Here is a 20,947-nt window from a genome sequence, read left to right on the forward strand (position 1 = left end):
GCCACACGCCGGTGAGTTAGTAGTTGGGTGGGTGACCACCAGCGAATCCTCACTGTTGTATGTTTTTGTTTTGCTTTTGTCTTATGTATGTCTGTCCTGCCTGCATGGTGACAAAAACCTCACTGCCACCCTGGTTAGAGGGGGTTATATTTGTTGAGACCATGAGGTTACGGAGGACACTTAGCCCATTTATAATCGGCTGCGTCTTTCTACACAGTGCGGCCTTTCTACCCTGCCATAGTGGGGCCTCTTCCATTTACCCTTTCAAGTCAAATATTCAAAGGTTGACGCATAAGTAGCGCAACCTGCTATGGTTAACTTACACTAACCTGCATTATAATCTTTCCGCCTCTTGGTAGTTGATGTATTCATGTACGTTCTCTCTGAGGTAGGGCATCGGATACAGCCGCAATGGCTTTATATAGGGATGTAAAGCATAAAAATACTCTGTATAGGTCTATTGAAATTTGTTCTGTATATATATGACCAGTTGCTGCAATAGACTCGCACGCATTAGTAACACAATTTTCAGTTGAGAAGACAAAAGAGCATCCAGCATGCTTTGTTTGGCAGGCAAACGGTGCTTGCTGGTTTGACTGTTTGCTTTCCTGGCCTTCTATAAAAGGCCCCTTCCTTCATAAATTGACCAAAGCAAATTCCTCTTCCTTATTCTCCCTCAGTAGTCAGTCGTTACGCAGGCTCGACAGGTTATGAAGCCCCTTTTCTGTCGAAAACTCACTGGTAGCATGGGTCATTTATAGATATTTATTACCTTTCTCCCTTCTCATATATAGTTTACACAACTATCACCCAATACAAGTGTCGGTTTCGAGCTATCAGAGAACATCCGTGGACTCCTTCTTAATGAGATAATTCTACTTTGCGATATTTGCACCCCAGTGTTGTCAGACTGGTCTATAACCGATATTGCAACCGCCCATGTCCAACCCGAAATCCCGACGGTCACAATACACCAAGATTTTTACCTCCTTTATCATCTCATCCACCCTATATATTTGACCAAGTTATGGACTAGGGAGCCCGCCATTGCCCTCATCTTACAATCAGTCAATATCCTCGGTCATGTGCATACACACTTGTGCAACTCGACATGCGAGGGTGGCGCCAAGGCCGACGCGACCTAGCCGGAAACTACTTAGGTGGTGTGAATAGCTTCAGGTGACAGACAGTATATATCTCTATGTGGAGAATGTTACCTCGCAGTTTACGCTTGCTTGGTTGTCAACTTGGGATTGGAACGGCTATCTGAAGGTGTGAGTTGTTCCTTCCAACACGTCTCTCATCTGGGACTTTGCCATGTTGCCTCCTAGCATGTGTTCTCGCGTTGGCTGGGAATTGAACATTTTGGAACATCTCTTCTCCTGTGCGCATGGGCAAGGAAAGTCTTTGCGGGTTGGCTTATTGGTATGGGTCTTTGTATGTGCTGTTTGCCTTTGGTTGAAGACACCGAGGTACAGTTCTTCTCTTCCGCTAGGGGATAGGGCCATTCCACACCGTTATATACGCTCTCGTTATATATTCTTACCTGTGATTTCGAGCGAAACGACTTGGGACGCCCCCTTAGGACTTCTGGGACTGTGCAATTTGCTATGAACGTTCACTACGTGCGTACTAGCCTCTCGTTGGCTAGAGAATTCCGAAGTATGCCCCTTTTCTTCAGCTAAGGGACAAGGCAATGCAAAGACTTTCCTTGCCCATGCGCACAGGAGAAGAAATGTTCCAAAATGTTCAATTCCCAGCCAACGCGAGAACACATGCTAGGAGGCAACATGGCAAAGTCCCAGATGAGAGGCGTGTTGGAAGGAACAATTCATACCTTCAGATAGTCGTTCCAATCCCAAGTTGACAATCAAGAATTTAGCTGGGGCTTTGTGATTTTTCTTAGAATGTCTAGAAAGAAAAACAAAAGAAAAAGAAACCCTTTGCTCGCAATTGAACTCTTCTGCGTGTGGAACGACTATGTGGTTTCATCTGCATGCAATGTTGGAGATCTCTGTGCATATTTTGCATTGTCGGAATCATCGTATCTATCAACTTATTCTCACCCTCACTACCCTTTCTTTTCTCAACTTACTCTCATCCTTCCTCACTATCACTCAATCAAGTCAACTACCTTTCACCAATATCACATGGAATTGCTATTCAAGGCCATCCCTAGTAATCTTTTTCTCGTTCTCTTCTTCCCACACATCTCCTCCTAACCAATCGGGGTTCTGTGTCATGGTACGGTTTTTCTAGTTCTCCGTCCTCTGCTCACCCTTTCTGATGCTTTCCAGGTTGATCCTCGTCACGACAATGAGGCCAACGCAGCCCTCACTGCTGCGACTCCTGCTGCGCGGCGCGCCGCTTTGACGAAGTTTAAGAGTGCCCGGGACACGTTGGATGCGCGCATTAACGCTGTCGTGTTTTATCATCAATGTTGTTCTCAGCGCATTAGGAAGCCTGGGAATATCCTCATTCCCGACCCTTTCGGACCGGACCCTGGTCCCATCAGGGTCTTCACCCTTGAGATCAGCATCTCATCCTCGAATTCACAACGACATTGAGATTTATATTCGGGATATAATGGTTGTAGCTGGGATAGACCCAGGGACACCATGAGCTCAGACCACGCTGCACTAGCCACCCTGATAGGGAGCCCCATCACAACCCTACGACTGCTTGATATGTCTGGATACCAGTTAACGTGTGGGCGGAGTCAGGTTGCCAAATTTCACAGAATGAAGAGATCTGATTTCAGCAGCGCAGATACATACATTACAGCATACCAAACCCAGTACAACCAGCTGGGACTTCACGAGATGGAACCCCGCCCCTTCGAAGCCATGTTTGTCATGCTCTATTATCTGGAAGGAGAGCTCTATTCAGTCAAATTCACCTATCAGGCCATGAAAGCCACTGTCCCAGACACTGTTACAAAAGACATTTTCAACAGCATGTGCAAGAAGCTCATTGTCGAAAGGCGTGACGTACCTGCATCCTCATCTACTCCGAATCCTCAGCAAATGCAGCCCGCAATAACAAGAACGGAAACCAGCGCGGTGGGGGAAGAGGACGTGGACGCGGTGGAAAATGCCGCAGAGGAGGATCACACACGCAGTCAAATAACAAAAGAGGATACGTGGAGAGAGAGAGAGTAGGGTCCCTACCGTGTTCCTCCGCGAATCTCGCGCTAGAACTGACCTACTCGAATGGATTGCTCGCTAATACCGAGAGGGAACAGCTCATAGCCCCCAAGCCAGCAGACCTAGAAACCATTGTTTTGCATTTGGTTTCATAAGCACTTACGAAGAGACAATCTTCCTCCGACAGAGTCAGCTGGCTAGTGGACAATGGCAAGCAGAATACTGCTGGTGACCAGTCATCTATTCAACTAATGTGTATGAGCCATCTGGCTCTCAGCATTATGGTTCTGGACTCTCTGTCTCTATGAGACAGTGCATGTTTTAGTCGACGATCCTTTCTTCCTTTCTCTTCCTCCCCCGTACTTAGTATTTTGAATGGAATGCGCTCTTTTTCATTGAAGACCTGGCAGGTAACAGATAATATTTATTCATATATAGCTTACGGACATCTGAAGATAGCTGGTCCCGAATTTGAGCAACAGGTTATTAGTGGGTCCATCCTTATTATCTATTACCGAAGGTGTTGTCGGGTCATCTTAGTGTAGACATTCGAACCAAGCATAAGGATTAGTTGGTGAACTACATTAAAACTTCCAGATTACAGCTTGCACATCTTTCACTGGTACTGCTTTTGACATATACCCAAATCCTCTTGAGAGAAGTCTCTTGTTTTCTGCTTTCCCAGAGACCCTCACACTTGAAATGAGCTAGCTGAAAATAATCTGTTGTCAAAGCCCTTTCATGTTACCACTTCCAGGGTACTCTACATAGCTCCATCTTAGATACAAAAGCTGTCTCTCCTCCCAGGACTACTACTATGTACCTATAGGTACCTCAGCCTCGTTGAATCAATGAAGACAGGCTTGCAGGAAGATAGGAAATGTATATAACCCCTGACACCAGAACCCCTCTGCATCGTGTTTCCAACGTATTGACCATGCGATGCACAGTCCTTGAACCACGAAGCACCATTTGACTAGATCTTGCTGGATCCGAGCGGACTCGGCACGGGGAATTTGGAGATATCATCACTTGTTTCCCCGTCAATTGCGAGCTCTGCCACCACTCGACCGATAGCAGGCGCAAATTTGAACGCATGTCCGTTGCCCAGAGCAATGATTATGTCCGGGTACTTCTTCAACGGGCCAATGATGAACTGGCGGTCGGGCGTGATGGCATACTGACAGGTCACTGTCCTCAAAACTTGTCCATGGTCGGGTATGATAGTGTCCATGAAACCAGTTAATGTATTCAGCAACTCTGGCGAGTGAACAAAGGTACGTTGATCGGGCGCCATGATGTTCTGCTGGGCATCTTGGCCTGCCTTGATGGTTGGTTCTCCGTAGGTGGGAAACCCGTAGAACCATTTCTCACCACCCCAAATCCACACGGGGAAACGCTCTGGGTCGAAACGAGCTGGATCCTTTGGCTTGAAGTAGGTAATTTGCTCCTGCATGACAGACAATGGAATCTCGGCACCAAGGGGTCCAAGAAGTTTGTTGATCCACGCGTCGGCTGCAATGATCACCTTTCCAGCTCGGACCTGTCCCCTAGTCGTCTCAATAACAACACCAAATCCGTCTGGTGTCACCTTGTCCACTCTGGTCTTCTCCCTCAGGACAGCCCCATTGGCACGGGCTTGATACTGCATAGTTGTGACAGACTTGTTGGCATGGACAATGCCAGTATCTGCTGTATACACAGCATCGACTTCATCGGGGATCTTAAATCCCGGCCAGCGTCTGTTGACTTCTTTCGAGTCCAGAAGCTCGTAAGGGACACCATTGGCATCGAGACTCTTTGTAAAGTCGCTGGAGGGAGTCGGCCCCCCTCTAAGAAGGAAGACAACTCCGCCAGTTATATTCACCAGCTCCAAGCCAGATCGCTTTTCCAGGTCGGCCCAGTCTTTGTACGCCGATCGTGCAAGCGAGACAAATTCCGGTGAACCATAAGAAGTTCTGATGATCCGTGATGTATCATGCGATGCCCCGCGTACGTGGCCTAGCTCGAACTGCTCGAAGCCGATGACTTTGGCTCCCTTGACGGCGGCTTGATAAGCCGCACCGCTTCCAAGTGCACCGAGGCCAACAACAGCAACATCAAATCGTTCCATGATTGTTTGTCAGTATAAGAAGAAGGAAAACGAGATAGAATAAATGAGATGATCTTAATGGGACCGAATCGTTGACCTCAAGATGGAAATATATATACTTTTGTCAGTTGGTCTTACCCCTCCCTCTATCCTCTCCTCTCTCCTCTATCGTGTCATCCGATACACCAATTGCAGTAATTGCGGTGGGTATAATGGGGTGGGTTGTGCTTGTCAAATCGAATGAAGTGCCACTTTTACTGTATGCGTTATGGGATAGCATCTTCCCCGGCCTCCACTTCCGACAGTGCATCTCCGCCTCTGGTATGCCCGGTGCCATTTACCGGAGTTGACCCACTACCCGCCTTTTCATGAAATCAATATGCTCGATTTACACAGAAATGCAATGTGATTGCCAAGAGAGGGAAGTATAGTCCATCAGGTCACACTACGGCCGAATTCCCCGATTCTGTTGTTTGGTTGGCTCTTCTACAGTATGCTCAGCTGTAGTCCGGCATAACCCTGGCTTTAGCCGGGCGCCCCCATTGGTTCAATTATGCAGCCTCAACAGACTTGGACAACAGGTTAATGTTGATTCGAGAGAACTCGAAGTTCGCAAGTGAGCGCAATTCAAACTAATGACCGATGACCAGAAAGTCGAGCCGAAAATATGATTTGACTCGATTAGGAAAGTCATTCCGGTTCACTTGCGGGGACAACTTTGAAATCATTGGAGCAGTTGATTTTCTCCAACACCACATACTGATAAGTGTGAAAACAGTCTCAATCTGCACTGTATATCCTGGATCTAAGTAATTTTCGCGATCTCAGTAGACTCCCTTCATTGACATACAAACGTAAATACAATTGTTTGCACATGAGTACGCGTGCCTTCTGAAAACCAAGTAGAAAGATGATAGAGCGAAGGGGAAGACGCCGCAATAATGTAATAGGTAGTATGCAGTGGAGAAGAATTTCAATTTTATAAACCTTGACCAATCGGTGAAAATGGCCAGGTCAGACTGTCCAGATCTATAGAGTTTGCCAGATCCATTAGCTGATTGGAAGTGAGCTCATAGTGCTGCCCCATATCGGCAAGCCCTAGTTCTGTTGAGTGGTTAGAGCCACCTGGAACAGACGAAGGAATAATTGCTGCAAGGCTGCCCATATCCCTTGAATCAGCAGGTAAAGCTGCAGATGTCAAGTATGTTCCTGACGCCAACTGAGCGAGCTCGTTATCTAACTGCTTCGACTCCGACAGAATTAATCGAGCGCAAGGATTGCCGCGAGCGCTCATATAGTCAAGAATGGAATACGCAAGTCTTGTCCATGGAGAGTGATCTTGCACCAGAGATGGGTCAATTGCAGCGGCCAGTAAAAGAGATATTGTTGACATAGATGTTGCGTCCAGATCAAAGGGCATGAATGTTTCTTTACATGTTAGCTCTGGGTACAATATATTGAACCTCGCAGACTGAAATCAAATTCACATACCAAGTATTCCTTGTTCAAGCAGTGCAGACAATATCCTCAAAGTTTGCTGCGCTGACTCAACGCAGACGTGAAGAAGAGCCTTGACAGTACCAGATCGAAGCCAATCCATCAATGCAGGGTCGGATTGACCCAACTTTGATTGAAGGAAAATGTACAGAAGCGGTCTCAGTGTTAGAATAATGCACTGGAAAATAAATCAGAGCTGGTTGATGTAACTGCAGTTGAAGATGTCAAACCTGATGCTCAAGAATATGTAAATGTGCCGATATCCGCGAGGTTCCAGTCATAGAGCCGTTAGGAAACAGAACAAACGAGCCGCTGAGTCGTTCAGTAACACTAGCAATGTCCCGAAGAACGGACTGGGTAGCGCTTAGATAACGGATATCCAGTTTCCCTTCAATGCCGTATACGGCTGATCTTTGATTTAGTAGAATGTGGTCATAATGGAGGGAGGAACTTACTTAAGTCAACCTTGGCCAATATTTGACATAACATGACTTGCATCTCCAGGGCAATGGAGCTCTGGCCGAGCGTTGACGCCGAAGGAAATAAAGCACTTATGCTCTCCTCCGAGATTCCCATTGGTACACCTAGAAGGGAAGACATTCGGCGTTCAAGTACGTAAACAGTCCACCACACGAGCCTACTTCGCTGTACAAAGTCTACATCGAGGCAGATACCATGCATCTCGGTATGCATTCCATACTCAAGTGCTAGGCGAAGAGCATGTCCAATCTGTAAAGTATGAGTATCACGAGCAACAATGGAATTATGGCTTTTCTCACCATACGATATGCTGACCCGCGGCTGTGGATGGACTGCAGATATAATGCAGCACAGCACATGACCTGTATTCTCTCAATTGGATCAGCATTGTAGAAAGTAAAGTCAGGCATGCATTGCATGGCATGGATAAAATGCTCTGCGCCAGCTGGGCCTTGCGGTCCGGAGGAATGAAGCACAAAAGTTTTGCCAAAGGCAAGAAGCAAAAGATAGTGACAGAACCACAGAGGAGATGACCGCGCCTCCACTGCAGGGTTCTTTTGAAAAATTGCGAACTTCTTCCTGAAATCTTGATCATCAAAAAGATAGAAAAGCTGCCCACAGTGGAACTTGACCGAACTAATGAGATATTCGGCAAAATCTGCCGTAGGAAGGTTGGAAACATCGAAGACATCAGCGGGGTAGTTCGATCTGTTCCCATCCCAATTGAGATTATAGACATGATCATCAAAAAGCAATTTCTCTGGATCTGGAAACAGTGGCGTTCCCGTCAATTTCTCATGAGTCATTCCTAGTACTCGTCTGGAAAATGCCCAACCGGATGATGTTCCCATGAAGACTAAATCCTTGTTTAGAAACAAAATGTCATGTTTGAGGCCTTTGGGAAGACTAACGCGGATTTCCCGTGGGGTCTGGGACCCAATCTGTAATATGAAAAGCCAGTGGGTTTGTTAGGGGCGTTTTATTTTCAACCCTTTCCCTACACCTGTAAGCTTCCGCGGAAGAATCATGAATACCAGGATCTAGGGCGTGTGCTTCTTCTGATGGTAGTAATCCTGTTGTGTTACCGCCTGTGGAGAGTCTTAGATCAGAAGCTTCAGTACGATGATCGGGTGGCTCGAATTGTGCTCACATATTGGGTCGGTGCGATGCCGTTCTGTTGATCCTGGTGTAGTAGCCTGATCGACTCTATGTTGCAGAGCCGCTATACGGTCATTAAGGTCACTGATATACCTGTCTCAATGAAGTAAGTCGAGTTGGCAGCGAACAATGGGGTATTATTTGCTTGCCTGCGTGTGACTAGGACTCTTTCCGACTGGCTATCGAAATGACAAACGTACTTGCGTTTGCTGCATTGGTCACATGGGTTTGAGCCCGTACATCTGATTTTCTGATCTCGGCATCTCCTGCAACTAGTATCACACCCAATGCGTTATCTTCTGGGAGCTTTCCAGGTTGCAGGGAGACCTACGCTTTGGTCATGCGTTTATTTGCCCTTGAAGAGCGTCGCTCTGAGGTGTCTCCTGGGGCCATGTTTGGAAGTCTGACAGATTAGCTAGAGAGAAAAGCCGGCATTGTGGTAGAATTCACCTTATCGCCCGACCTTCCACCACGGCCCGCCAAGCGGCTCGGGCGGGGTACGAACCAAAATTAAATGAGGGGGAATTAGCGATGGGATGATAATAGTATTGCTGCTAGATACACGCTTATCTTTCATACAATTGGTTTATTTGAGTCAAATTACCTGTTGTCAAGGTAGGTCTCTTAAGCTATCAGTCGTAGGTTGTCATATAAGTCAGGTCCAAACGGCGACCATGCGTCTGTTCCATTTCATTTCCGTAGATTAGCTGATCTCAAACCATGAGGTGCTCGTAAGTGTATTCCAGCTGCTTGTGGGACATAAGAGCGGCCTACTATAACTGTCGTTATTCTCATGGGATACCAAGCTCCAACTTCAACTCAATTCCGTGAGGAGTGATCCCTCTTCCGAGGTCAACTAGCCAATCTTTGCGCAGAGTAAGGCTTGATGCTCGGTCCCCCCTGGCCGGTTCATCGGAAGTGACGGCCGTAGCGCGCGGCCGCACTGGCGCGGGTCCCCACACGAACCAACAGACAATCAACCGGCAAGAAGTGGGCAACCGATAGTAACCCGGAGAGTAGGAAGCCAAGAGGGATTCCACCCAGTGCCTTCCCCGGATTATCAGGGATATCATGTGTCTCTCAGATAAGGCAAAGTCCGTCTTTTAGCGGCCTGGAATACTCCCAGTGTCCATTATTCCTTCACTAGGTCTTGAAGGGCTATCAAATCTCGAGTCACAACCAAAAGTCTCGATTACTTGATTCCGAACAGTCTTCCAGGCCAAGAGTTATTACAGGTAAAGGCACTCGCCGTCAAATCTGTGGCAAAATCTGGGGGAAAATAAGGGTTTACGTCATTATACATCCCTGGTTCAACCTGTCCAATAAAAAGCAGTTTACTTGTGATGAGGTTACCTAGGTACTTAAATGGTAGGCCTTTCCGGTAATCGCCCATTCTCATACCTACTATATAAGACTAGTCAACGATACCTGTAAACTCGGTAAACCTATTCCTTATTATAAATCGATCAGTATTCTACCTTGCGGCAGTCGCAGGCTCCCTCTATAAACTGGCCTAGATTTCTAATTGACGCAAGAGAACTACAAACTTATCAAATAATGTCAGAGTCTATTGATTTAGGTCCCAGTCTAGCAGAAGACTGTTCGAAGCATACGGGCCCTGCTCCCGTCACACAGGATGCAGTGTTCGGTGAGATAACCGAAGAGGGTCCCAATTATCGAGATGTGAGTATTGACCAGCTTCTTCTTACTATAGTCTGACAATGGATAGGTTGGGTGGTTGGGAACAGTCGCTCTTATGATGAAAACCCAGTTTGGCCTTGGTGTCCTTTCCATTCCTCAGATACTGGATTCTTTAGGAGTCGTTCCAGGCATATTATGCATACTCGCCATCGCAGTAATAACCACCTGGTCAAACTACGTGATTGGTACATTCAAATTGAATCACCCAGAAGTATACGCCATCGATGATGTGGGAGAGCTGCTCTTCGGGCGGATAGGCCGCGAAATCCTAGGAACTGCGGTTTGCATCTGTGGGTGTAGAGAGCTCTGGCCGCGATAGATTCCTCTAACCTGAACATACTAGACTGGATTTTCTGCTCCTGCTCCGGTCTTCTGAGCACGTCAATAGGATTGAATGCAGTCTCGTCCCACGGCACGTGTACTGCTGTCTTCGTTCTAGTGTCTGCGATTGCTTCGTTCTGTCTAGCGAGCATCCGCACGCTGGGAAAAATCAAGTGGACAGCATGGGTGGGAGTGGGGTCTATTTTCACTGCTGGTGGGTTAGCATGCCTGACTGTGTCTTTTAGGATGCCTACTGAGACACCCCTAGTTATGATTGCCACGATCGCAGTTGGTTTGCAGGAACGGCCTCCCACAGCACCCAGAGATAGCCAGTGGGCATCTGACTACAAAATTGTAGGCAGTCCGTCTTTTATGAAGGCAGTTACCGCCGTGTCATCGATCGTGTTTGCATATGCCGGAACCCCTGGTCAGTTCAACTATTTTTAAGTTTTTTCCCGTGGCAGATTCAGAGCTAGCTCATACGTCACTCCATTGAACCATACTTTTCTGCGGCATATCGATTGTTCATGTATTAAGTTCTCTCTAGGTTTCTTCCCCATCGCCGCCGAAATGCGAAATCCATCGCTCTATACTAGAGCACTTCTCATTTGTCAATTTGCTATAACTGCCATCTACATAGCAATCGGTACGGTCATATATTACTACTGTGGCTCTTACGTTGCAGCTCCCGCTCTCGGTTCCGCGGGTACATTGATTAAGAAAGTCGCATATGGAATTGCACTTCCTGGCCTAGTCGCCAGTACGGTTATAGTTCTCCATGTGAGTGAAAGGCAACCGAAGTTGCCCATATTCTACTAACGCCCATTAATTCTCAAGCAAATATCTATTCGTACGAATGTTAAGAGGATCTGAACATTTGACCGCAAACTCATTCAAGCATTGGGCAACATGGTTTGGCTGCACCTTTACCGTCACGATATCGTCCTATCTTATTGCGAGCGGTATTCCTATATTTTCTGACCTAGTCTCTCTCATCGGGGCTCTGCTTGGCACATTGATGTCATTTCAGCCAATGGGTTGTGTGTGGTTATATGATAACTGGCGCCGTGGCAGGGAGCTACCAACACTGAAATGGTTCCTTCTTTCAGGTTGGAGCATCCTAGTGATTGTTTGCGGGTCATTCCTAATGGTCGCTGGAACATGGGGATCTATCATCAACATCGTTGCCTCGAGTAAGGCGGCTTCGGGGTCGTCCGCCTGGTCATGCTTTGACAACTCAAACTCATAGCTTTGCGGTGGTACCCAAAGAGTCTGATGAAACGGCTTTCTGCATAGGTTTCTACACTTTAATCGAGAGGGCTCACCGTGCATTCCAGGATCTTGTGTAGCCGATAGAATCTCTCAAACTTTTCTGCCTCATTTCTGCAACCGGTGGAGTTTACCTTAACGGTGATGGAGATTAAATCACCTCAGCAAAATCACGACTTTGAACATGGAAGAGGTCAAAACATGCGACTCGGGCTATGATCCACGTGCATGTATGCTGTGAACGCTTCATGCATGACACCACAACGGTTCAGTAAAATTCGAAAACAATTTGCCCCTTCGGCAGACAGGCTTTGTTTCTTGGCCCGTCCGAAACATAACTAGTCTCTACTAGGATAAGCGTTTATATTATTAGCCACTTATAAAACTAAATTAATTTCGGACTAGCCGAATTAGGCTTAGACCAGTATTGTATTGGTTACGAGACGGACAATGTGTGTCTGCCGAAGGCTAACGTAGCCCCTCTGTATATTTGACATACTAAAAGAAAACCACCTAGAATTGCATAAATTATGTAGTTATGTGAAAGTCACGTTTTTACGATTTAATGGATTTAATAGGTTTTACTAGGTTGGGTTTTGGGTTTTGTGTCATGATCTGCATTTGATCTAATATCACATGCTAGATCACATGCTAGATCTATCTGTTATGATTAGTTTGCCTTCCTTGATTTGTTTGCTACTTTATTTGTTTGCCTCGATTAAGCGAGAAGAGACGGGGTTTGCATCGTTTGCATAGTATCCGCTTGATTAGCTCTCAGTGAGCTCGCCAGATCTCTTGCTTCCTTTCCTTCTTTCTTCCCCGTCTTTAGTATCTTGAATTGATGCACTCTCTTGCTTTGGCTTGTATATCTGGCACGTCACATTTTGTGGGTTTTAGCGCAGCCTACTTCCCGTAGTACGCTATACTTATAGATAAACACGGGTCATCCACTCTATCTGGCCACCTTCTGAAATCGTAAGAAAACTAGCATGATCCTACGAGTTAGGGCTGACTTCAAGATGTAGAATGACAAACTCAGCGGAAGGTTTATATTGAAGGAATCTCGCTAGACCTTGTTCGGGCCCGAGGACTGATTATTATGGTAGCGTTAGTTGGTAGAGGCTCAGTTTGCCCTACTACGCCTCGGAGCGCCCGTAAAGCCATGTTTAAGGGGATTCGAGGCGCTTTTCCGTTCTGGATCTATCGAGTTCGATGACGAAGACAAGTTTCGGTAATCCAGCATCTTCTGATCCGTTCCTCTCACGATTATTGACTATTGACATTTACCTTGATCGTCCGGCAGCAAAGGCCCACGCGTTGTTGGTCAACTACGGCGCCAGTGATGAAGCATGTTTGGATGTGATTTTTGGTGTTGTCCAACCTGAAGGGAAACTTCCTTTCGATTCGTCCTCGCTGGAGGAAGCCGTGCGGTCCTCTCGCTCTGATATATCCTTTGACACGAGAAGTCTGACCTCCCCCTCTGGAGATGAACCACAACACGGATCTTGCTCTATAGATATATAATTTTAAAATGCTATGTGGACATAGTTCGGAGGAAGTTTCATGATGAGGTTCTAAGCCACCCGAATAATCCGATGACCATACAATTATAAAGAAAGACCGCTCTACGTAAATGTCCTAGCTACCTTCCCGAATTGTACCATTGCGAGGATTAGGCCCATGTCGGGGTCTTGTCGTATCAGGAGCTTCTTCGGACGTTCCGTAGATAGAGTCCTAACAACAGTAAGGATTCCAATATATACGCGCACAATAATCAGAATCAGTGATGCATTTTGACAAAATATGAAATAGCAAAACGAACAGCCAGGGGAGACAAACCAAACTACCTCAAGAATTGAACCACATCTTAGCAATTCGCCACCCCTGTCCGTAGTGTACATCAATATAATACCTCCAGGAACTCATCCCAACGTGAATAGCCTGACATTCCCAGTCAAGGGTGACTGACGCGTAAGGACGTAAACTGAGTCTATCTACGATATCCTCAATAAGTAGACCCCCAACAAGAATCTCACAAAAGGAGAGAAATGCAAGGATGGCAATTGGTCCTGGATCTCCCCACCGTAGATCGCTAAGAGGTGAACTATTGCCTCTCTCGAAAAATCCGACGGTCATCGTAAAGATAGGGGCAAGGGCCGCAAATGTCAACATCGAGAAAATAAACCAGACAGCGAATACTGAGTATGGATGCTCACCGGTGAATTGATACAGAGGATCAACGAACAGCCAATTGCGAGAGCAGATCTCTGTCGCTGAGCAAGTCGAGGCTCCGGGCGAAGCGTCGATTTGAGACTGCACGCAATCGTAACTTGGGTTTGGCGCACGTTGGCCCCATACAGAAGAACCAAGTAAATCGATGGGAAAATTGACATGCGCCACGTAGCACGAAGCAATATACTGTATCACCGCTAGGATGTAGAAGATCCACCGTGTAACCAGCTGTCCACGGCGGTTTTTCCCAAATGCGCATGAAAATGGATGAAATCTGAACAGACCGGCATATTTCCAGGGGATGACCCAGCCGATTACAAAGGGTGTGGCAGCGCTCTCTGGAGCGCCAACCAGTTTCCCAAATGAAATCCACCACCAGACGAACGAACATAGATCGGCGATAATAAACGGCCAACTGTACCAATGTATATCACGGAGCCCTTTGCAGGACCTATTTTCCGGGCTGTACAACGCTTTCTGCTGTAGCCAAAGCTGTATCAGCGATCCTACTAGAAAGCCAGCAGATGCGGCCCAGCTAGTGAGGACAGTCGGCAAAAAGGCCAAATCCCGCGGAGTAGACGGAATGACTTTGTACTCATTAAAGCAGCTGACGACTTCGCACCAGTCCGAGATTAGGTTGCTGTCATTGTCGTATACCAGATCACTGCTGAGGAACCCGACGTTATTGTCCCTGAAGCCAGTTATATCATCAGTGACGGATCCATTCAGAGCGACCCGTATGGCGGCACAGTCTGTCGTGGATGCTGGTGTACTATAGCATTCCTCGAATCGAGTGTTTTTGTAGAGAGCGTATCCTGGGCTGTCGGGGCTTGGGCTGTCGGGGTTGTAGCCGCCAAAATTCGGGGATTTGACAGCGAACATGACGGTGAAAGCTATCGCGACTCCCATGAAGCCGATCATTAGGAAGATGGCAGTCCCTATAAGTCCCCAAATGGCATTTCGCTTCAACGTTGTGTCCACCTTCTTCGGTATCGGAGGGAATTTGCAATCGACGACGATACCTAAACAAATATTAGAGGGTGTATTTCGAAAGACAGTAAAGAGTGGGGCATAAGGACATACGTCTACCAGAAGCAGTGTGGTTATTTTGGATTCGACCATACTCATAGTCCGTTGACTCTGTCCGCAAATTCGCCAGTCGCGGCATGATGGAGAGGCAGGATGGTTATTCTGGCTTAGAAGTCATGAATCAAAGGAGAGCTACCAAGTTATATAAAATATTCATTCTAAATTTTCCCACGGCTAGAGTCAAATAGGATGCCAATCTCAGCCTTGCCAGGCCAGGCCAGAATGCGCCTATATTATATCCATATTTAGCCTGCAGCTCGTATGTGTATGTAGCCTTTAGACCCCAAAAAGCTAAGTGCAAGCCTGCACCAACATCTCCGCCCGGCAACGCAACCCCAGTGTAACCCTATCAACTAAAACAAATAGCACCAAATAAGGCAATGTCAACTCGCTGGCGTCGACATTTCAGCCGCAAACCTCCCTCTCATGCATTCTGGTGAGTTGCCCGGGCAAGTCCGTTCTTTGCTCGAACTGACCACTCCCCATCGGGCTCCCCAACCTAGCCACTCGTGCCTAATTTTAAACACCAATACGGTAAAATAACGTAGTTCATCGGAGCCAGTCCCTTAAATATTCCAATCTAACCGCCCTAGCCACTTAATGTTCAATAAGTCTGACTCTCTCGAATCTTGGCAACTACTAGATTGTGGTTTGTCCGAAGTATCATCGAAGCGCTACCATCGGGAAATGCGAGAAACCCTCTAGGATGGTGAATTGCGGTACCTTCGGGATACCGAATTAGTCCACACGCAGCGTCGCCGTAGATCGACACTTAATTTGCTGAGGTGCAGTGCGCCACAATCATCCACCTGCCAGGTGTTAATGCACCAGATACACCGGATTTTCAACAAACAAAATGCATTTAAAAACCAGTCTTTACAAATGACTACCACGACTACTACCATTGCAGCCTCACGTTCAGCCTTAGCTAAATCCCTTGCTTTTTGAGCCTATACTTCGACTTGTCACTATAACTAGATTCTATTCGTAGTATAGCCCGCTAAATTTTACTATTTTTATTATTACCTAGGTACTATATGTTGATTATAGAAACAGCGTTCTATACAGCATGTATTGAGATCAAAAATAATATGTAAAAATACTATGGATGTAGAAATTCCAATCTTATATACTGTGAAAAGTAAATGAATGTTTTGTCTATCTTCTTCATACATGGAAAGAAGCATCTATTTATGCTTCTTTTTCGTATACCCCCATTATGGCAGATCAGGAAAGACTCGGTGGGAACAACGTGTACTCGGTGACAACAACGCAGGAACATGCAAAGATATGACTGAAAGCAGTCTCAATTGAAATCGATGCAGTGAGATAATGACCTGTATGCTGGCGACAGCAATGTCATGATCAAAGTGCATACAGCCAAGGAATCTAGGCTTCTTTTGGTAGGAGCCTGGATGCCAATCCTGCATAGCAGAGATCTGCAGGATACCCCACGAATTAGGGGTAGCGTTGCAATATGAAAATGGCCAGTATTAACGGAAATTAACTGGGATTTTCAACACTATACTCCCCGAAACCTATAATATTGGCTATATATTTCAACATTGGGCCATGCTTGGTACATATCTTACTCGTGATAAAGCGAGGTTGGAGAGATGAAAATGGAGGGGAGAAGGATACTTGTAGCTTTTTCGGTCATGATAGAAAATGTACCTTTTGCTGTACGGGCTGAATATTCGGGTGAAGGATATCCAGGTGGGTGAATATCCCGCCCTGAGTGCCCTGAATAGCGAGCCGCCCATGCCCAAACCGTGGGCGCTACGTGCCAGCGGTCATACACGTGCTGTTGTATGTTTTTGGTTTTTTGTTTTGACACCTGGGCATTCTGTCTTGTTGACTGAACCTGGCTTATAGTACTAAATGATACAGAAAGGACAGGCGATAATTGTTACGATCTAATGTCCCATGCCAGATCTGTTTGATGTATTTTTCTTTCCAAGGTTGTTTGCTTCGCTTAGGTGTTTGCCTGAGAAGAGGCGGTTCCCCGTCTCTAGTATTTTGAATGGAGTACTCTCTTGCTCTGCTCTGCTCATCAACCTACTCAAAGAGAGCAGAAACCTCATCTCTATACAAGTTCAAAGTTTGCATCCTTCCAACACTTCCCTTAACCGTTCGAATGAACGGCTTTTCCTTCGTCGCGATGATAATTCGATCGGTAGAAAGTTTCACACAGTCGTGAACCAGAGCATTAACCTTTTCAATGTTCGGCTGCAGAGAATCAAGGAATTCATCAAGCGAATCCTCCTCGACCGCTCCAGGATATAACTCGATAAGCAGCACCGGTGCCGAATGACCATGTCCACCGATCAGGGCAGACTTGACGGCGGCATGAACTTCAATCTCAGGTTCAAGACGCGAAGCATACAAGCCCTCTCCGTGAGAGAAGCTCACATGGTCATCACTGCGACCGACGATCTTCCATAGACCCTTATGCTCAGGATGCTCGATCCACAGATCAGAAGTCGGGTAACGATCAAGATCTGGATATAGACGGAAAATGGACTGTAGTTTAGAATCTGGTTGGCGCACAAAGACAAGCTCGTAGAGATCATCAAAGCGGTGTTCGAAGATGGCACCAGCGTGTTTCTGGAAACTAACGTAATCCCATGCCTCTTTCTTATCGTGAACTGATGTAAGGTATCCACCGGATTCTGTGCTGCCAATAGTTGGCACAACCTGGGTATGAGAGATCAATATATCTCCTGCCTTGGCTGACAGAGGTGCGCCGGCGTAATGAACTGATTTTAGGTTCCGCAAGGCATTGGTGCCAGTAGGTGTCAAGCAGAGCTCCTCGATTACAGCGGGCGTCAACAAGGCAACTTTCACTTCCCCGTATCTCAGGATATCTATGACAGTCTCTGGGGTTGGTAGCGTGGGTGGACCAATAACTAAGGTTGTGTGGACAAAGGAGGTTGAAGCTAGCACTAAAATCATTCCAACCAGCTATATCTTTGGTTAGTAGTGTTTTTGGTGAAATACAGAAGTGATGACGCACATGTAAGGACGGCAATGGCGTGTACAATCTCTCTTGGGCAAAGTGGTGGGCGAAGCAGTGTTCGAGGTCCGGAGTTGCCGCTACCATATCGGCGACGGCCATCATTTCATGAGTATATGTCAGTGGTTTCGGATATCCTACGCGACCAGTTAGTACACTGGTTTTGAAGGTACACGAACGAACGACGAACCTGTCGTCCCCGATGTGTGGAAGACAAGCCAAGGATCATCTTTCCCTTCTTCCCAGGCCTTGGTGTAGGTATATATGGGAGCTTCCGTCTCCTTCATGAACTCATCGATTTCGGGAACGGTCATAGCTTGTATATGAGGTGCTTCCTTCAGTACGGCGCCAACCTGCTTTTCCAGAGAGGACGGGCGCAGGTACAGAGTACACCTCTTTGCTTCAAGGATTTTCCTCTGCGCCTCGGGTGTAATAAGTGGCGAAGGAAGTACCAACTAGATTCGTTCCATTAACAAATTTCCAGACTCGAGAGACTTGCATTCCAACGTACCACTTTTTGAAGCTTTGCAGCGGCAAGGGCCAGGATCGGGTAGCGGAGATCCTTAGGGCCGGCATATGCAACACATTCGAATGCTTCGGAGGTTTCGGGGAGATTCTCAGTCAACCATTGTGCTGCATGGTTGGCGTAGTTATTCAACTGTCGGAAAGTGATGTTCTTGAAGCCTTGGGACAAGTCCTGGTCGTCCACTGGGACGGAGACCCACGGGTTGCCCGATTCATCGCTGGCTCTGTTCTCCACGACTGAAACGAGAATGCGCTCTCCATGTTTTACTCCAGGTATGGGAAAGATATTGGACAGGGCCATGTTGCTGATAAACAGTGGTTGGATGAGAAGAGGGATCTGTAAGATGAGCTTACAGCAAAGGAAAGTAAATGGACAATGTGAGACAAGTCAAACGGCCCCCATCTGACACCCCTCCCCCCGCTTTGCGAACCTCAGCTCGCATATTGTATACAACATTGTACAGACACATATTGTCTCATAATGACTCACTAATCGCTGAAATGTGGGATGATAGAAATGACCCCGACCGTCAGTCAAACACCTGCTAGAGGTAAATGTTCAAGCGCTGTCAGTCGCCGCTTGCAGAAACCCAGACCTATCCTGGAGGTACTGGAAAGTAGAATAACACAAATTCTGACTCTTGTACGTTTGTGCTTTCCTTTCCTTTTTTTTTTTTTTTTTTTTCCCGGACCTTGGAGTTGGTGTGACAACGACCACTCACTCATTTTCGGTTTTGGAGATGGGAGAATATCGTTTTCTTTCTTCGACTGAGTATGTCCATATTATAGTCCACATACCATATGGCTATGTAACTATGTACCACAGAGTCTGTAATCCCTTGTCAAAGGCTACAACTAAATGACTACCAGACAAGACTACCTGTGTGGGCAACTAAGAAGGTTACCCGCTTACGCGGCCGACTATTTTTTGTAATCACGGAAAACACCTGGGCACGTTCTTAGTTATCACGAGATACAATAATATGAAGTTGGCCACTGCCAGAAGAGCACCAGTCATATCGCCTTTCAAATATTCACATGTACGTTTATCCATATGTGGAAGTCCCTCCCAGTGTGATAATGGCTAATCGATGACGGCCGGGTGGCTAGACCATGGCCCAGTTGTCTTCTTCGCTTGCCAGCATGCCAAGGTACCACAGACCCATCAGCACAGTGAGCTCTCCATGTCCCCCAGCTCCCCAGGGAATCGATCTAGAGACAGCTAACCGGCCATTTTCGTCCAGACGTTTGACAGCAACAAGCTCGGCGTTGGTAAGCACAAAGCCATGGCGCGCATTGTGATAGCTCATATGGAAGTTCACTTCCGACAAGACTTGCTTATATTCGTCTTGGAGTGTAGGATCCTCCGAATACTGGTATTCGGAACGCCATTTTGATGAGACGCTTAAGACTCCTGGGGCTCGGTTCTTGATGTGGGGAGATGTGTCACCGAGACTAAAGAACGCAGTGTCTGGTCGAACCTGCTCGATGTATGCTGCCGAACCCGCCCCGTCGAAAAAGACAGGCACAAGATTTAGTTGCTGAAGCTGCGGTGCGAGCTCCTCAAATCCGGCCCGCAGTGCACGCCTAACACGGGGGTGAACCAATTCGCCAAATCGGTACAGAAAGTGAGGTTTATCCCTAATAGCAGGAGGAGGGGATGGGAAGGGATCGGATACAACTTGCTTTGAGTGTAGAATGCCTCCGTATCGTTGAACGATAGTTATATAATTGAATTCCGGCCAAGAGACGTCATATCTAGGGTTCGGGTTCGTTGTGTTCCGCGATTGGGCAGTACCTTGAACGGGCACTGCGGGGAGAGCAATTGAGAGATATTGCAGAAGCGACTGGTTGCTCATATTGACCGGTATATTACCATGTCAAGTGAACAGGCCCTAGAGAGTTGGCCCAAGGTGGTGAATAACCGTCGGCAGCTAATAGAAATAGGAACAACGCAATCTTCCAAGATTCCTTCGATCGGGAAGCTTGGACCTCCCGAGGTCACCTGGACGCGGCCCCGGCTTGGCCCGCTGGCAGGTTATAGGCTTACGTACCTGTACAAACGCACCTGGGCAGGAGAGACTTTCTTGGGTGTCGCCAATATGTGAAGCGTGCCGGAGGCAGACGGGACTTAAAATTTCCATCTCCATTCTAAGAGACTTCAGTCTAAACTAGACCACAAACTCATGGTTTGATCCTACATACACTAGATAACTGCAGACACCTTCCAAGGTTGTACTGCTATAGGGGTAGTAGTTACCCTAAAAAGCGCTTGTGCCAAGCATGGTCAGAAACCCTATGTGAAATATATCTGAAGATGTCCGGTTATTTACATAAACCGCCATAAGCTGCTCGCAACATCTAATAAACAAACAGGACATTCCTCTCTTCGTCGGCATCAATTTTGTCAACCACGCAAGT

At 46.9% G+C, this 20,947-nt stretch overlaps 8 protein-coding genes across 8 annotated transcripts; 3 read left to right on the forward strand and 5 right to left on the reverse strand.

Annotated features, from left to right (window-relative positions):
- Positions 1-2,241: 2,241 nt before the first annotated feature.
- Positions 2,242-2,567, forward strand: N7525_009457 (uncharacterized protein; the record flags this gene model as incomplete). The annotated part of the gene is made up of 2 exons (XM_061214735.1): positions 2,242-2,244; positions 2,298-2,567. The coding sequence occupies 2 exons, from the start codon at positions 2,242-2,244 to the stop codon at positions 2,565-2,567; spliced, it is 273 nt and encodes a 90-aa protein (XP_061069166.1).
- Positions 2,568-2,741: 174 nt separating this feature from the next.
- N7525_009458 (uncharacterized protein) lies at positions 2,742-3,161 on the forward strand (the record flags this gene model as incomplete). Its single annotated transcript, XM_061214736.1, has 1 exon — positions 2,742-3,161. One exon carries the CDS (start codon positions 2,742-2,744, stop codon positions 3,159-3,161), a length of 420 nt encoding a protein of 139 aa, XP_061069167.1.
- A 961-nt stretch (positions 3,162-4,122) lies between these two features.
- N7525_009459 (uncharacterized protein) lies at positions 4,123-5,259 on the reverse strand (the record flags this gene model as incomplete). Its single annotated transcript, XM_002563514.2, has 1 exon — positions 4,123-5,259. The coding sequence occupies one exon, from the start codon at positions 5,257-5,259 to the stop codon at positions 4,123-4,125; it is 1,137 nt and encodes a 378-aa protein (XP_002563560.1).
- Positions 5,260-6,217: 958 nt separating this feature from the next.
- Positions 6,218-8,766, reverse strand: N7525_009460 (fungal specific transcription factor domain-containing protein; the record flags this gene model as incomplete). The annotated part of the gene is made up of 9 exons (XM_061214737.1): positions 6,218-6,666; positions 6,730-6,913; positions 6,966-7,141; positions 7,191-7,464; positions 7,515-8,071; positions 8,127-8,156; positions 8,217-8,303; positions 8,366-8,466; positions 8,705-8,766. 9 exons carry the CDS (start codon positions 8,764-8,766, stop codon positions 6,218-6,220), a joined length of 1,920 nt encoding a protein of 639 aa, XP_061069168.1.
- A 1,164-nt stretch (positions 8,767-9,930) lies between these two features.
- On the forward strand, positions 9,931-11,214 carry N7525_009461 (uncharacterized protein; the record flags this gene model as incomplete). Its single annotated transcript, XM_061214738.1, has 5 exons — positions 9,931-10,056; positions 10,103-10,364; positions 10,418-10,609; positions 10,664-10,822; positions 10,844-11,214. The coding sequence occupies 5 exons, from the start codon at positions 9,931-9,933 to the stop codon at positions 11,212-11,214; spliced, it is 1,110 nt and encodes a 369-aa protein (XP_061069169.1).
- Positions 11,215-13,512: 2,298 nt separating this feature from the next.
- Positions 13,513-15,064, reverse strand: N7525_009462 (uncharacterized protein; the record flags this gene model as incomplete). The annotated part of the gene is made up of 2 exons (XM_002563518.2): positions 13,513-14,918; positions 14,980-15,064. 2 exons carry the CDS (start codon positions 15,062-15,064, stop codon positions 13,513-13,515), a joined length of 1,491 nt encoding a protein of 496 aa, XP_002563564.2.
- A 1,979-nt stretch (positions 15,065-17,043) lies between these two features.
- Positions 17,044-18,827, reverse strand: N7525_009463 (putative AMP-binding enzyme; the record flags this gene model as incomplete). Its single annotated transcript, XM_061214739.1, has 4 exons — positions 17,044-17,949; positions 18,002-18,138; positions 18,192-18,456; positions 18,513-18,827. 4 exons carry the CDS (start codon positions 18,825-18,827, stop codon positions 17,044-17,046), a joined length of 1,623 nt encoding a protein of 540 aa, XP_061069170.1.
- Positions 18,828-19,632: 805 nt separating this feature from the next.
- On the reverse strand, positions 19,633-20,385 carry N7525_009464 (uncharacterized protein; the record flags this gene model as incomplete). Its single annotated transcript, XM_002563519.1, has 1 exon — positions 19,633-20,385. The coding sequence occupies one exon, from the start codon at positions 20,383-20,385 to the stop codon at positions 19,633-19,635; it is 753 nt and encodes a 250-aa protein (XP_002563565.1).
- Between the last annotated feature and the right edge of the window lie 562 nt (positions 20,386-20,947).

Source organism: Penicillium rubens (assembly GCF_028828025.1).
Source record: "Penicillium rubens strain IBT 27055 chromosome Unknown utg000003l_segment0_segment0, whole genome shotgun sequence".
Lineage (NCBI taxonomy): Eukaryota > Fungi > Ascomycota > Eurotiomycetes > Eurotiales > Aspergillaceae > Penicillium > Penicillium rubens.